The following is an 18,162-nucleotide window of genomic DNA, read 5'->3' on the forward strand; positions in this document are numbered from 1 at the left end:
CACAAACGGGCTGGCTGCATGGGTGTTTTCGTGGTTTTCCCCATGTGTAACGTGTATACGAGCCAGTTTCCCTTAGAAAGTCCTCCACGAAGGCATCCCTCCCTTTAGGCAGATAGCCCTAGTGTGCTTTGGCATAATTAAATACACCACACACCACACCATTATGTACTATTGTTACGAATTTTGTATACATGTAAATAATTTTAGTGAAATATATGTGAAATTGTAGCATCTCTGTTGTTGTTGTTACTTATGCTGACTTGTCTGACAGTAAAATCAGCACAAGCCCACGAAATTCCTCGTGGCAAGGAACACAAGATAGGCCTGTCATTGGCAACAGCTTTGAGCACCTTGCAGGTGACAGTGGGATTTAGTTCATTTCCGCCCCCAATTTTGATGGAGCGGGGACGGGTCCCATAGTCTCTCACCACTCTCCCCTTCCACCAAATACATAGAGGTAAGAAAGAAAGAAGTGGCCAACTCGGCACTAAGCGTGAAGCAATGCTCCGAAGCTTCGGTCTCCAGATAGAGTGTTTTCTGTTTACATTTAGAAGCTCTCTTGACAGCGTTTCGATAGTATTTCGACACACGACAGTTCCATACAAATCGAAAAATTGGACATTTTCGCATAAAGGAAACATTCATTATGTGATTGATAATAGCAATGTTTAGCGACATTTACGCAAAAAAACACATCTTCGTTAGTTTTCGATAACTAGCAACAGCGATTTTGATTATGAATTTGTTTTATAAAATTCTAAGCTGTTGAACTACAAAAGTATAGATTTTAGCAAAAATGTTATGCTTAAAAAATGAAAAATACCTTATGGTACCTTTAAAATTGTATACGTCTTTCGATACCCATGATAGAGTATTCGCTACTTTTATTTTATGTTCCAAACGCTAAAATGTTTGCCGGAATACATGCCGGAAATGAAAAATATGAAATACTTATGGGTATTTATGCATGTGCTTGTATCTGCCTTTAACAAAATACATAAATATTTATTAAATTATTTATAAATGTATTTGAAAGGAAAGATTTATTCATTCATAAACACCTGTTTAAGTTACTGTGAAGAAATCTAATTAATAAATATATCTACATTTATAATAATTATAAATATTAAATAAGTATATAATAACATTAACATTGCATTGCAAACATAAATTGAAATCCTGTTGACAAATACGTTATAAAACTATTTAAGCAAGAGTTTTCGTACTGGAAAGTAATCTGTTAAAAGGTATTGTAAAGCAAATTCTATGAGATGCGTACTTAAGAAAGTAATAAAAAAGATTTTTAGAATACGCATTGTTGAAATTAAGGGTAAAAAAAAATCCGATAAGTATAATTAAAAGAGTTATTCCCCTTACATTTTATAATAACTCAGTTACAAGCTTTAAATAATATTCTAAAAAATCCTTTTTTTATTCCCTTTCAGAAATATTCAGAGAAAGTGAAGTACTATTTAACGTATTTCGCAATTAAAATAAAAGGCTCTCTAATTTGAAATGGACAGAATAGAGCATTAATTATAAATTGACTTAGATTTTTCGATTTAAAAGATGCCTCAGAAGCTAAAACAGTCATGTCAGATTTGAGAAAGTATTTTAGGAAGAAGCTCTATAAATACAAAATAATGTATAATTTTAATATTAATAATACAATAAACTTTGATCTTAATTTTTGGAATCCTTAACTGAATAAAATCGAATTACCTTAAATTTTTGTTTCTAATGTAAGTAACGAAAACTTGTGAAAATATTTCATTCAAATTAAACCGTTTTGAGCAAAGTGTTCTGTGAAAAGTATAGCATTTAATTATGTTCAGAATGAAATGTTGTTTAAAAATGTATTCTTTTCATATAATTAGGACTCTGAAATAATGTAGAAAAAGAAAATATATGCATTTATGTGTATATTTACTACGCAATTACAAAATGTTTACATCCGATCGTGTCAAAACCCATTGAACTTAATGGTAAATAACCCAGTGTTTTGGTTACCACGAAGGGATCGCCAGTGCTTCAAAGCAGTGTACGGGGGAAACCGGTTAAGGCCACTCCATCTTACTTCCTACTTCCATGACCAAACCACACGAGAGGACTTTCGCCATGCCGCATACTTAGAGTGCCGCCATGCCGCACCGACGCTATACATTTACAAGCACCGATGCCTTCTCGGGGGTTCGAACACGGCCCTTCGGTACGGCAGTTAACGGCGCTAACCACTGTACCGGTTGTGCGACGTAGCATCTCTTGTATAATCTAGCATGAAAGACTTCAAGAGAATGAAGCTTCGCGAAAAAAGTAAAGATACAAGTCCACTTAACATTGAAGTAAATGGCTATCTCGCTTAACCGGGGAGATAGCACCATGCTGGCGAGAGTTCTAGCAATCAATTTTTGTAGCAAAATTTGAAAAGAAATCATCGCGATATTTTGGTCCTACATTTATGTAACTATAATTGGTCCTATCATTATATAACTGTAACTGTATCCGGCCCTTTATAACTGTAGCTGTGTTTGCCTTCAACAATTTCGAGAAATTGAAGGTACTGGAAATTTCTAGGCAGTTGGAGGAAAAACAATATAAGACGAGAGTGGGCACCAGTTCTCAGTTTCTAGTTCAGAGAATTCAGAGATCTGCATCCGAACTTCACTCTTTAGATACGCTTTGCATTGCGTTGTACTTAACGTTCTTAGTAATTTGAAACAATAATTAAATAAATACTTATTTGAATTGGTAACTATTCAATGTGCTTTGTCATTTTGAGAGAGCTGTACGAGTACTTTTGCGAAAATTTTCAGAACCGTAAAGTTTTTGTTTTGGAAAAATAAATTTCATCGAGCTGCCATCGGTTCTGTGTGAATTCAGTCCATTACGAGCCCTATAAGCACATAATAACTTTGGTGTCAGAAGTGGGTTTGAATGCTGGTGACAGGAGCGTTGGATGAGCAACAAAGAATTCCAAGAAAAGCTAGAAGGGATCATCTAGTCCGTTAAAGAAGAGATGATAGGGCCGTCATGTTCATTAAGAAAAGATGAAAGCGGGCCAAGAAAAGATGGAAGAGGCCGTCAAGCCAGTTCCCAAACAGATTGAAGTAGGTCAAGAGGAAATGAAATTCGATGCTATGGGAGGCAGATTAGGTACTGTTAAAACTAAAGTTGGAGAAATTGAAGAAAGAAAAGGAGAAAAATCCTCTTTAAAGCTATCCGTGCATAAGGGAAAGACCTCCTGGCAAGTGTACAAGACTCAGTTCTCTCCAGGAAATCCCCACGGATGTTGAAAGGCTGTCTCATCTTTCCCCCTCTTCAGGCTGCTCATCAGAAACAAGGGAAATACTGTCCCAGCAGTACTTCATTGATGGCATCCGGGATCCTGAGATATAGAAAGCCCTGTGAATGGCGGATATCAAGAATTTAAAAAGTATTATAGTATACGTCATGAAATTCGAGGCAGGCCAGCAAGCAACTCGTAGATACCGCCACCCAATCAGAGATGCTCAAGTCCAGGAGCCAGTGGATAAAGTGGTGGCTTGATTTGACCAAATAAATCAATGCCTTAGAGCGGAATATGAGTGTCTACAAGCCGAATCTAAAGTGCTTGAACTGCGGTGAAAACGGTCACGTAGAAGAAACTTTATAATACCCCAGGAATTTCTAAACAGACTAAGTAAATACACTTTTTAATTAGACTTTAAAAAAACGAACTGTGCCTCTGAGGACATAACCCTGTTCGGGATTAAAGATGAAAGAGTTAAATGTGTCCACCAATTAATAGCTCAAGACCACATCACAGTACCAGCTATAACAGAACAGAATTTTTACTACCTGGGTCCATACCACAGAAATTCCCGGTATAGCATAATGGAATAGCCCAAGAACTGTAACAGCCCGAAAGCAGAGCTCGCTGTCGAGCTCTGTCATTCTTGTAAGAGTTTCTCATGTGAGTGATAAGGTGAAAGTCATTAAGAAAAGCGAAGTTGTTTCACCATGTACTCCAGTGACTCACATTACCAGTAGCCCTTCATAGTCAGTTAGGAGTTATTACAGATACACAACTAAGAGATGAAGAGAGAAATGCTGCAGAACATGTCATTTAAGAATTTCATGATGTTTTGTGCCGCTCATCTTATGACGTATGTGGAACCAGTTTGGTATAGAACTGATACGGAGGATCATTTGCCAAGCAATATCCAAGACGTCCACCAACTACTAAACAGGAAGAAATAAAAAACTTCTAAAGGGCGTGCAATAAAGCTACGTTATCAAACCTTCAAGAAGGCCTTGGGCATCTTCCATCATCCTGATCAGAAAGAAAGACGGTTCAGCTAGATTTTGCGTTGACAATCGCCGGTTGAATGATGTCACGAGGAAAGGTCAACCGCTTCCTAGGAGTGGAAACTTTCTGGAAAGTATTTCTGGAAGCAAGTTGTTTCCGACGCTTGGTTTGAAGAACGAATATTTCCAGGTAACTATACATCCTGCTGAGGCAGAAAAGATGGCAGTTACTACCGGACAAGGACTTTGGCAATTCAGGGTGATGCCGTTTGATTATTTAATGCGCCAGCGATATCCGAAAGCCTCATAGAGACCGTGTTGAGAGGTCTTTCGTAGGAATCATTGATTTTGTGTGCACTCAATCCATTGCGAACGCGTACGCATATAACAATATAAATATGAAAGTAGGAAAGCAAGCTTTATCAGAGAATGCAGTTATTGGCATCATTCTTTTAAAAGATAAAAAAAAGGGAGGTTAAAACCTGCGTCATTTTAGCCTACTGGTAAAATATTCTAACTCCATTAACTATTTTAAATTTATGTATGCTATATTGAAATGCAAGTGAATTCTCACCACAGTGAAAGTTATCATTTCTGAGAACAAATAATGAACATATATTGCGTTCTCCAAGACAACTACCTGTGCATACGACCAAAGCAGTGTGGAAGCGTGGATGGTAAACTTAACGATATTTCATTGTCTACCACAAACAGTTTCAAAAGGCAACAGAAGGTACCGTCCACATAACCATTCAGATTTAGACCATTTCTTACTAACGATTGCTACTACAATATAACCATTTCATCAAGATTAATTTTTTTATTAAAGTATTGCTACAAAATTAGTATACATGGTCTAATTAGGATTACCGCATTTTAACTAAGAGAATTTTGGACCATGTGAATTCGCGAGGGAAGGGTGGGAAATGGCTTACATTATTCCGCTGGAATAGAATAAAAAACATGTTTTGTTATGCATAATATATAATAATAATATGCGTGTGTGTTTTTTTACTGAGGCAATACTGTGTTCTAGCTGTCTCAAACACAAATTGTATGCGGACCGAATGCCCAGTCTGAAAATAGCTGACGAGGCTGTTGTATCCGTGTGTGTCTGTTTTAATGTTACTTATATATTATTCTACTGATCTCGAAAGTTGTCTCCTATTGAATCATGAAAGTGAGTGAAGATCCCGTTAAAGTTGCGGCAATCTTTCTTGCGGAATTCTAGAGGAACTGATGCCTCTTTGTTTAGTAAACAATCACTACTCGACCGGCTTCGTTTCTGCGAGCGTTTCATAAAAAGATTCCATCGGTTTCTACTATTCTGTTATTTCTACTTTACCAAAAGATAAGAACGTCCTAAGTACAAACTTTTCGCAGGTAATTGTTCTAAACTATACTGTTAATCGGTTACTACAGCGTGTTTCAAAAAGAATATACTTATTTCGAATGCATATATTTATAAGACTGTATGACATATGAATATGAAACTTTACACAGATATGTACGAATCTCTCAAGTTCAGATTACAGATGTTCAATATGTCCTCCATCAGCGACACGAACAATATCACATCGATACTCAAATTCCTCCCATACTCGGGCAAACATGTCCATCGTCACTAATTGTTATGGCAGTACGGTTCTTCACCTCTTCCAGGTTCTGTGGGAGTGGCGGTACATAAACGTTGTCTTTAATGAAACCCCACAGGAAGAAGTCACAGAGTGTCAAATCCGGTGACCGTGGAGACCAGCTGAGACATGCTAAGTCACCAGCTCCTTGACGACCAATCTAACGGTTCGGTAGAGTTTCATTCAGGTAATCACGCAATTGGCGAAACCAATGAGGGGGTGCCTCGTCTTGTTGAAAAATGAAGTTGTCTTCGTGCAGCCTCGTAAACAACCAGTTTTGTAACATAGCGACAAATAAACAGAATGTTACAAAACTCGTAAACAAACAGTTTTGCAACATTCGGAGGAGATACTGCTGACCGTTAACCGTGCTTCCATCAAAGAAGAATGGGCCGCAAACAGATAATCGGGATATCCCACAAAACACATTGATTTTGGACGAATCTCGTATATGTTCAGTGGCTGCATGTGGGTTCTGTAGGCCCCAAATTCGAACATTGTGTTTGTTTACATGACCACTAACATGAAAAGTCGCTTCATCACTGAACACGATGCATTGTGCGAAAGCTTTATCATTGTCAATAGCATCAAAAATTTCGTTACAAAATGCCACACGTTTGCGTTTATCATTAGGACGCAGAGCCTGTAACAAACGTAACTTGTACGGTTTCACAACCAACCGACGTCTCAAAACACGCCAAATTGTTGTAGTAGACAGTTGTAACTCCCGACTGGCAGGACGAGTTGATTTTGAAAGACTACGTTGGAAAGCAGTTGGAAAGCAGTTTGAATTTGAACATTTTCATCGGGAACACGAGGCAGGCCAGGACTCTTTCCGTTACATACACATCCTGTATTTACAAACTGTCGATACCATTTGCAAATGTTCCACCCATTCGGAGGATCGCTTTGGTACCTTAACTTGAAATGTCTTTGCACTGTAATCACAGCGCAAACGCGAGAACACAAAATGATTTCTGCTGCCGAGTAGCCATTTTAAACATGTGACGATTACCACACAAAACAGAAGACAACTGGCATCTAACGGCTATTAATATAAACTAGACTATGTATTCGTTTCGCCAATAGCCGACCCGAGGTGCATTCATTGATAGTTTGTACAAAATAACATTTTGTAATACGTATATTCGTTTTGAAACACGCTGTATTTTGTCGGCTATATTCTGCTGACCATACCATGTCATAAACACACTTTCTTTTATGCTAGGATCACATAAATTTGAAATTTATCCATTGCTTGTTATTCTGTAGATGACAAATTTCAAATTTTAATCTTTGTTTTCCAAAATTCAATTTAAAAAAAAAAACAGCAGTAACATTTAATTCATATCCTCATTCATAAAAACAAAATGTGGCTTATCGAAAATCAGCCGGAGTTACAAAGGAAAGAGCAGATGTTATAGTATGTTCTTACATCACGCATCGCTCCGCTTAGTAATATTTTCACTGTCACCAGGATAACATGCAAGTACTTTTTTTTAATGAAAAATTTTCTTTAAAAAAAAAAAATTCTTTTTAACAAAATAAAATAAAATGAATTATATTTTAAATATCACTTATTAAATATTTATTAAGAAACATAATTAGTATAATAAAGGGGAAGTTTATATTTATTTTGTATCTAAAATCTAACAGTTGTTGCTTGCATGAAGTTTCGAGTAGCTACATTTTTAATTCGTTCAAAAGCAACATTCAGAATGTATGCACTGTTCCAAAAATAGGTATTGATATAAGATAGGACCTAATAAAAAGTACAAATAAACAAGATTGCAAGCCGTACGTTAGTTTGTCTGTATAGTAATACGAAGCTTGCAACTGCGCAACCAGCTAACCTTCTAATTATTGATTTAAGATGATTATTGATTGATAAAATATACATCAGAAATACCACCTCTATAGAAAAAAATCAGAATCGCTATAGAATACTTAAGCATGACCAGCTGTTCGATGGCCAATTAAATTTACTGATTTTACCCACTTGGGCTTTCTCTCACCTTACTCCAGGCACGCAGGGTGGCATACAAGCATTTAGTGACAAAGCCTCGACTTATTCATTCTATCCCTTTTCCATTCAACAGCAGTCGTACGCTAAAGCTCAGTCCGTATCGCTACGTCTCTAGAACTATCAGTAGAGTATTTAAAAGAATACATAATGAAAATATATTTGTAAGGCCGAGCGAAATAACTATGTGGACCGCCAGTTTGAGACTATTGCTCTATAATCTACTTATAAAATAATAAATAAAAGAAATTAAATGAAAATTTATTGATGTAATTACATGTCTCCTTTCCACTTTCGAAAATTTTCTGCGGATGGCCATGTGCAGGAGACTTCATAAAAAATTAATTTAATTTCATTGATTAAAACGCTGTTATACGCATGTGCCGATACACATGTACGTTATACAAGGTTGTATGACAGATGAAAGAGTAAAATGGAGTTAGTATGTAAGAGTATAAGATATTGTACAACTCTGAGATACAACTCGATATTATACAATTCTGAGAACAAAATATTCGAAATACTGCAAAGCAGAGTGCATATGTTTTGTAGTGTTTCTTATCTGAAGAAAATGTTCTTGGATATTTTTCTTTTTATAATATTTTCATTTTGCATTAGATGATATTTTCCTTTGAAATTCTATGTTGGGTTTTGTATGTTCATATAAATCACTATATGAATATTTCGAATTCACTTTCAAGAATATTTTTCAGTGGTAAAACCTGCAATCGACTTCTTTCTAAAGACCAAATGTTGTTGGTCATAGATGAAAAAATCTTTTATGCTAGAACTGATGCATATAGCAGCAAAATCTGTTAGCTAGATATACAATCATTCTCATTTAAAAATCAGGCTCATCAGCGCCCGAGCGGTAAAGTCGCTGAAAACTGGTATTTCGGTCCGTTGTTCAAATCCCGCGGATGGGCTTACTGCATGGGCGTTTTCGTGCTTTTCCCCATGCGTAACGTGTATACGAGCCAGTTTCCCTTAGAAAGTCCTCCACAAAAGCATCCTTAACCTTAGGTAGATAGCCCTCGAAGCTTTATCACAATCATTTCAACTAAACAAAAACCATTTAAAAATCCCGGCCATCTTTTTCAATGACCGACGAAACTCCAGGATGCGATTATAAATCTCGGACATCTGTTAAAACTAGATCTAATGAACGTGATCAATTTAGCTTGTCAAAAATTAGCGATAGAGATCACAAAGAGCACATAACCTTTCTAAAACTGTTTCTTTTATTTTGAAATTATGTAGCAGAAGGCCTTTTAAATGGTGTATTATCTTTCGCATAACACGTTTTTGGACAACCAGTAACTATTTTTTGTCAGTTACGGTCTACGTTATATTCAATTTTAATCTATATTTTTTGTCAATTAAGGCCTAATTTGCCTTATTTTTTGTCAATTAAGTAAATTTCTATAATCATGTTAAGCAATAGTATGTTAATCAATTAAACAATAGTATGTTAATCAATTAAGCAATATTACATTTAACGTATTTAAATTATGAAATGTCTACATTAATTATTTCACTTATTGCGTTGATTTGACTCTTTTCTTGCTACGTAACACAAAATGTAATGAAACTGTCATTGCTTCCATCTTCCGAAGACGATTACCCATAAAACTGAAGAATACATCTGAGACCACAATTAAGTAACTGTGTTGGAACATCAGTGATAATCGTGTTCTCTAAAGCTACTTCTCCGAAAGAAGACCGAGGTTCGAATCCCGCGAACGGGCTGGCTGTATGGGTGTTTTTGTGGTTTTTCCCATGTGTAACGTGTATACGAGCTTGTTTCCCTTAGAAAGTCCTCCACGAAGGCATCCCTCCCCTTAGGCAGATAGCCCTAGTGTGCTTTGCCATAATTAAATACACCACCACACCACCGAAAGAAGACCAAAATCATTTGGAATCATAGGTTAGGGGGGTTTTCATTTTATGTAGTTAAAAAACCTAACGCAAATAAATATTGGAATAATGTTTGGGACAAACTTCTGCTAAATATATTTTTAACTTAATGCTGGTAATATATAATATATTACCAGCATTAAGTTAAAAATCAGTGTCTCTAAGACGATTGCTGTGGCATCTTCTATTGCATCTGCAGAAGATATGCTAATAAAACCGTAATATTTCATTTAACTTTTAAAAGTCGCATGGATGTGTGCATGAAAGAACATGAAACCAAGAAACCATCTTGAATGATATATTATGAAAAATATAGATCAACAGCCTGTAATACTTTATTTGTAAAAACACTAACAATCACTTTAAAAATAAAGCGTAAAAAAGTTGTAAGCAAATATAAAAGCTATGTAAAGTAAACAAACACTGTATCTCATATACTTTCGAGATATAACGAAACATATCTGGAATTTAGAACTTAAATCAGGAGAGGAAATACAGAAATCGAGGAATTAAAATGTTTTACTTATGATCTTAACGTTTATATCAAAAACTTTATCTTTTAAAGTAACATGCGTCTGCAAATATATTGTTGATGTATAATTCTGAAATTTGCAGCTAATCAAACAGTACAGAAACATCTACGCAGTTTAAATTCGTTTTACGACAAGAGAAACAGCTGCATCAAATTAATCTCTATTCTTATGGAAATAACGGTATAAATACCTGTGAAAGCTGGCTTTTCCATTATAATTTCACTGTGTATTTGTATAGAAAAGAACTTCTCACTCCAAAGAAATCAGTTATTCATTTGTCTAACCATTTATTTTACGAGTTGTCGCAGTGGTTCAAATTCCAGTTCTATTTGAATCGCTGAACGGAATTGGCTGGTGCATCCGTGTGAGTCAGTCAGTTATTGACGAATAGAAGTGACGCGACAATTGCCATTATCTGAGCACAGAATCCCTGATAAAAGCGAAATGAAATCCATCTGATAGCTATTAATGATTGTTATTATCTTCTCTTATACCTATGCAACGAGAGGTTGGTAAGGAAAATGTTTGTCACTGAAGTTGTCGCTTCCGGAATGTTGCGAGTTTTACCTAAGAAATTGCAGTGAGAAGTGTTATTACTCGGAAGTTGAAAGATAACATGCGTTTTGTCAATTTTAAAATATAATAATTTCTTAACATTCGTAATCTGAATAATGTTTGTGGAGTTTGCTAATATAATTTGAGTAATGTTTGTAGTAATACTGTTTGTGAAAGACGTTGAAGAAGTTTCGTATATTATATTAAATACAAAACGCATTTCTCTGTTCACGACATTACAAATCATTTATATGAAATTTGCCTAAATCTAGTTTATCTAAATCTAAACTATTCATCTAAATTAATGAAGCCACTCTATATTTATTCCAAATGTAAATGTTTTGTTAGTAGGCCTATCAATATTTTTTAAATTAAAAAATATAAATCTAATTCAGGGAAAGTAGTAAAAATATTTTTCGCCATAATATAGCTAGTCTGAAGCTACAATTTATTTTTAAAAACTGCTCAAACCATGTACATCTTTAAAAGCCTCTCAGAAAATTCTAATTTACCAGAGTTTAAGATTTAATTTTGTTGCATATTTTTGACATAAATCCTTAAGTACTGGGAGAAAAATCTTTTTTAGAAGCAAAAAACCCTCATATGCGCAAAACTTGAATCCGTAGTCCTTTCTTGAAATACATAAAATGCTGAAGCTGACTTCACCCGTGGGAAAATGAATTAATATCAGATTTAACACAAAGTGTTTTGCTTTTGAAACTTATGAATTGACTAATACAAAAAATTAAGCTATTTTAATATTTTACTTATTATACTGCTTTTTTCACATTTTTGGGAAACTGAACAGCTGCTCAATTGGGGAGAGAATTAATTTCAGCCTGAATAGATCAATCTCGACAAATAATTACATTGTCACTAAACGACAGTGTTGAGAAACAGCCATGTCTTTGCATACTTTTTCAGAGCTGAGGAAGATACGCGTAATGCTATTGTGAAGCACAATGAGGAGTTTTTTTCCCCTCCTCCGGATGAGGAAAAGAGAAAAGTCGCACATATAAAGGATCTTCCTTGAATGCAATACTCAGTATTCAATAGCTGTATGAATTTTTACGGGTGCCGGGAACAGAGTGCGCATTACTTGTTATTTCCAAGCACTTTTAACATTTTACATCGGAAAGCTATGTACACTGCTCAAAAAAAAAAAAAAAATGGGACAGTGCTATATCTCTCGTTCTACTGGGCCGATTGACAAAATTCAAACTACGTTTTTCATGTCTCGAAAGCGCGACTTAGGATATATATTAGATTTATATATAGTACTATTCTAACATAGGTATTTTGACACAAAATCGGACTTTTTCTGAAATAACATATCAATGTTTTTTACATATTTCGATTCTACGACTCAAATTATGCCAGAATACAAAGTTTTGTAAAAATCGTACGAATAGTTTTTAAAATATTAGCTCTCAAAATTTTAGCTCCTCAATGTTAATTGAATTTGGCAAATATTTATTAATATCTCTTTTTTATTAAACTTTTTTGATTTTTTCCTCTCACATTTCGAAATTTTGGTTCATTCCAAATAAAATTTACATATTTTTTGCGTTTTATTTTTTAAATTTCTATTTTTAAATAATTTCTATAGATTTTTCGAAAAAAATTTTGAATTATAACCTATAAAATTTTTACCATCATCTTAAAGTAGGTGTATTTTTAAGCATATCTGCAAAAAATTAGACTTTTTTATTCAAAATTTTCTAAGATATACACGAATTTACATAATTTCGCGTTTTGAAATTTGGCACCTTTTTTTTGAGCGATAATAACGCCAAATGTGGTCTATGGATTTTTGTTACACTGAATTGCCACAGCTATTTTTAACCGTAAACTTCAAGTAAAATTTTACGGAGAATTAATTATATGACATTTTTTCCCTCAATGATGCGTAATAAATATTTATTAATACTATATGAAAGGCTATTTTTTTAAATTATAGATGATATTATTCAAATTTTTAACTATTTTTTTTTTAAATTTCTCTCGTATCTTTTCTTTTTTTAAAAAAATTAAGAGAAAGTTTTTGTAAGAGTAAATTTTTACCTTCGGTGTTTTACCGTCTGCTACTTTACTTTGTTTAAATCGAATTGTCTAAAACTGAGAATTTTCGTTTGATATTTATTTTAATTTTATGACATTAACTGCATAATTTATTTCTAAACAAACTGTTGCTTTTGAAGTGGCTGAAAGAGCGGCTGATACTATTATACATATTTTTAAAGCACAATAATTTTTTATAGAAACATAATATTTAGAATAATCATTTTTTATAAAAGTCAAATTATGATATAAACATACAACCCTCTAGAGACTGAATTAATGGAAGTTCAATGGTTATGTAGAAATGATCTGCAGCTACTTAATGGCTGGATATGTCAGCAGATTCTGTGGACAAGTAAGAATAATTATATAAACGACACCAACATTCTGGATTCAATAAACAACGAGGATACGATGTTTACTAAATGAATTTAAGAAGTTTTAAAATATAAAAAATCAACTCATTTTTTTCCTAAAATGTATTTTTGTGCGTAGCGTATTTTCATTATACCCTTAAAATTCTAATTTAGAATGTAATTGTCAAGAACTGAATCCTAATCATCAGTAATATAATAAGTAATTATTACGGTTATTAATAAATCCTTCTTATAAAGTAATTGCAAATATTTCAAAAAACTTTCTGTCTGAATGCAAACATTTTTCTATGCAAATATTTTTAATTTTATATTAATCAAGATTGCACACCATATTACTTATTTCCATTTCAATTCTTACCGTCAGTTCTAGTAGAATTTACAAATCAATTATATTTAATTAAGGATTGGATTGGATTATTTAATTATGACAAAGCACACGAGGGCTATCTGCCTAAAGGGAGGGATGCCTTCGTGGAGGACTTTCTAAGGGAAACTGGCTCGTATACACGTTACATATGGGGAAAACCACGAAACCGCCCATGCGGCCAGCCCGTTCGCGGGATTCGAAACTCGAACTGAACTACCAGTGTTCAGCTCAGCTTTACCGCTCGGCCGTTGGTGGGCTATTTAATTAAGGAATGACCATCTAAGTTAAGAAACAGCGTACCGTAACAACATTTCAATTATTGGTTCCGTATCTTTCATGTTACTCCCGATTGGCTAGCTACATGATTTTTAATGAGTATTCGGATTTTACTAGTAACTTCACTTGGAAATCGCGCTTGAACTAGGTTAGTTGGTTATTTGAACATAGAAAGAACATGGGAGCTATTTGATTAAGATGCTTTCATAGAGAATCTTTGTAAAGAGAACCTAAAAAACTACGAAAACCAACCATGCAGCCTGGGTTAGACTGAGCAGCAAACAATTAGTATTTATCAATCTTTTCTTTTTCAAATGCTAGGCAACTGATGAGGCTCCAATTAAATCTCCAATTTAATATTTTATTTGTAAATATTTAAAATATTGTTGTATTCTTTGACACAAAAAGCAGAATTTAAGTTAACTCGTTAGTAAACTACCAAGCCGTAGTGCAAATGAATATTCAATTTCTTTGGCAATAATTGTATTCACTTAATATTCTTGGAATATGAGCTAAAGAAGGAACGTTCTCGGAAGATTAAAGAAGTGATTAAATCCAGTGATATTAGGTTTGTCTTACAAGCTCAGGATCAAAACGATTCTGCAATTGCTCGAGTAGTTGACTTGTAAATGGATGTGAATAAGGCAGATGACTTTTAATCTTACGTTATTCAGCCAGAAAACGTATTCCAAATGTTTTGTATTGGATGACAATGCATCTTTTCATTATTCAATAACCAGTCGGAGAATCGCTTGTGTTCGGAAAATAAGTATGTATATTCAATCGTCCTGCATGTTCTTCAAATTTGTCTTCTTGTGATTTTTTTTCTTTCTCAAAAACTAAAGTTGCCTCTCAAAGGAAAGTTTTTTGACATTGAAGAGACAAAATTAATATGACATCTACTTTTAGAGGCATGTCAAAAACAGATCTCTACAAACCTTCTCTTCCATTACATGTTGTGCAGTCAGATAAAAAGTTACATCAGCGTAAATTCTATAATCTATTTTTATTACACTCTGATTACTTTATTAACATACAGTGAATATATACTAAATCTTTTACTTTAGCTTAAGTAATTCGGAATTTTTGACGGAATTGTTGTCGGAACTAGGACTTAGAAGATAAGTCAAATTAAATAATTCGATAACCCAGTAAATTCAAGTTCGAAATTTCAATATTTTATTTTCGGAGGGAGGGGAAATGTTTTCAGTTTTGGTCCATTATACTAAGTATATTTGCTTCGATTTTTTATTTTTCCATAAAAGCGAAAATTTTACGCTTGGTATACATATAACGCATAGCTTCAAATTAAAATTTAATAATATACGGAGTGGTTATAATTAAAGTTCCACATTGAAACGGTCATAAAAGGAAAACTACTGGATCAAATGTTATCAAACTTGTCGTGTAAAGGAGGTCATGGGAATTTATTTTCCGCGAAAAAAAGGAAGTTCGAAACCTCACCACCAGGGCGGGAAATGGCGCTGTATGCAATATTGTTAAACGAAATATGGGTCGGAATCTAACTTAACCTTTTGTTAAACGGGTTTAATATGTTGTATACCCTTAAGAAACTTTGAAGTAGGCAAATTACCATTTAAAGACGTTAAATTCGATAAATGTCGAGTGCGCCATCCCTGTAAGTGAGAATTTCGTCCGTGAAAACCACGAATTAGCGATTAGAAAATGTGAGATCGCAAATCACTCTCACAAGTGCGTACAATCTGGAAATAGTTTTCTTACAGATCGCTAATTTGTAATTTTTTAAGCCTGAATTCGGCAATAAAACATGAAGATACTGATTCAAAACGCTTTTAATCGATTTGGGCCAAAGAAATCGCTCATGTTATCTATCTAGTTCCATTGCATTCTCCTACTGCATTCGATTGCATAACAGTCATTTCACACCGTTTACTGCTGAATGACAGCTAGTTTTATAACTGAACCATTTTTTTCTGAAGAGCAGTCGACAGCTGGACCACTGCGATTGCAGCTCACTTAGAGCCAATATTAAAATGTTTCGTGATACATGAACTGCAGTAACGTGGCATTTTAGATACTACGATTTTTATGCAGGGCTGGGCACCACCTAGTGTCGCATAGTTACTTAGGCAACATTTCACGAATGAACGTCTTATAGGCCAACACTTCCCCTCTTCCCACCAGACCTCAACCTCTGTGACTTTTGTCTATGAGGTTATCTCAAAAGCACTGTTTATGGTGATAATCTAAACAATTTGGCAGAAATGAAAAATGTGATACACTGATAACATTCCTCCTGATATGCTATGTGTAACATGTATACGAGCCAGTTTCCCTTAAAAAGGCCTCCACGAAGGCATCCCTCCCTTAGGGCAGATAGCCCTCGAGTGCTTTGCCGTAATCTAATAAACCAAACCAAAACCAAACCTGATATGCTAAGAGCTGCTGTTGAGAATGCAGTAACATGATTTAACTTGCTTTCGGAAAATGCTGGACGCTACATTGAACATGCTTTGTAACACATTTCGGAAAATATTAAACACATTTTAAACAGATGTTTTCGTGTCTTATTTCATTTAACAATATTGTATACAGCGCCATTTTCCCCTGATGTTGAGTTTTTGAACTCTTTTTTTTTTTTTTTTTTTTTTTCCCGCCGAAAATAAATTCCCATAACCTCCTTTACACGATTCCCAAGTTTCATAACATTTGGTCCGGTAGTTTTCCTTTTATGACCATTTCAAAGTGGAACTTTAATAATAACCACCATGTAAAATAAGCTTTAAAAGTCTGACAGTTTGGTTCAAGTCCCAACTTTAAAAAATATATATATAAATATAAATTTTTATATTAATTCTCTTAGAAAGCATGTTTTAAGAAGCTAATTTCTCTCTCGCGTTATAGATTGTATAAAAAAACATGATCTTTAATATGATTTAGATTGTTTCAGCCGGTATAAGAATCGGGTTACTCTGTGGTACAGAATAAACCCTGCTGGACTGTTTTATTTCTTTGTCATTTAGCAAAAATCTTTTAATTAAAATATTTATCCTTTGGACTTCGCTTTAAACTTTATTTATAGCTAAAATTACTAGAAAATGAAAAGCTGTCTTTAGCTGAAACGCAATTCATATAATTGATGTTTTAAAAAATTGACAAGAATGCAAAATGTATGGAAGTCTAGCAGTCGAAAAATCTTAATTTTCTTGTGTGAGCACTGAAAATAACTGTAGAAGGAAAGAAGAAAATTAGGGAGAAAAGTAAGCAAAAATTTGCAGGGAAATTTGGCTGTCAGACGTACCAAGATGTTCAAAAAGTTGGACGCTTTCGAATATACTATCAGGATACTTCAAAGAATTTAGGTGTTCAAAGAGAAAACAGTTGGACGTGTACACCAGCAAATACCATCAATTGAGCTTGTGTTAACAGAAAAGACAAAACGATATCATTGCAGATTAAAGTGAAGAGCGACTGGTTTTAAACTACATGGTTGTGTAAATTACGTTATAGAACATCATATCGTATCATAAATGGTGAATCCCATGATTTCCTCAGTCGAATTATTTGAAGATTCAGGAGTTTATCCAGTGATGTATGTGAATGTCACTTAAAGATGTTTTTTTTCCCTTCCTGATGAAACAGCGGTCGAGCGGTAAAGTCGCTGAACACTGGTAGTTCGGTCCGAGGTTCGAATCCCGCGAACGGGCTGGCTGCATGGCCGTTTTCGTGGTTTTCCCCATGTGTAACGTGTATGCGAGCCAGTTTCCCTTAGAAAGTCCTCCAGGAAGGCATCCTTCCCCTTAGGCAGATAGCCGTAGTGTGCTTTGTCATAATAAAATAAACCAAAACCTTTTGATGAAACCAGTCTTTCCTTTCATCTCATAGCTTCAAAATGTTTAGCCTCTAAAGACTGATAAAGGCTCTGACGAAATACTTCGTGAAGAACTTTCTAAGGGAAACCAGCTGTCATACGCGGTACACATGAAAAAATCCACGAAAACGCCCATGCAACCAGCCCGTTTACCGGGGTTCGAACCCCGGAGTGAACTACCAGTGTTCAGCAACTTTACCGCTTGGCCGTTTGTGGGCCTTTATGAAATGGAAGACGATAACTTTATTTAAAATGATTGTCAGAAATACAAAATGTTTC

General features: G+C 34.6%; 1 protein-coding gene across 2 annotated transcripts in view; it reads right to left on the reverse strand.

The window, feature by feature from the left end:
• Positions 1 to 18,162, reverse strand: part of LOC118200800 (inverted formin-2-like) — a 358,115-nt gene that overhangs the window by 307,920 nt on the left and 32,033 nt on the right. The window contains exon 1 of one of the 2 annotated variants that reach the window (XM_085820651.1): positions 10,585 to 10,756. The exons of the other annotated variant lie outside the window; for it this stretch is intronic. Coding sequence (XP_085676777.1) covers positions 10,585 to 10,606 — 22 coding nt within the window. The 5' untranslated portion in view covers positions 10,607 to 10,756. Of the gene's footprint in view, positions 1 to 10,584; positions 10,757 to 18,162 lie in introns of those variants that run through there. 2 annotated transcript variants of the gene reach the window in all.

Source organism: Stegodyphus dumicola, chromosome 7, assembly GCF_044657685.1.
Source record: "Stegodyphus dumicola isolate Sdum_Otavi_A_Nest chromosome 7, ASM4465768v1".
Taxonomy (NCBI): domain Eukaryota; kingdom Metazoa; phylum Arthropoda; class Arachnida; order Araneae; family Eresidae; genus Stegodyphus; species Stegodyphus dumicola.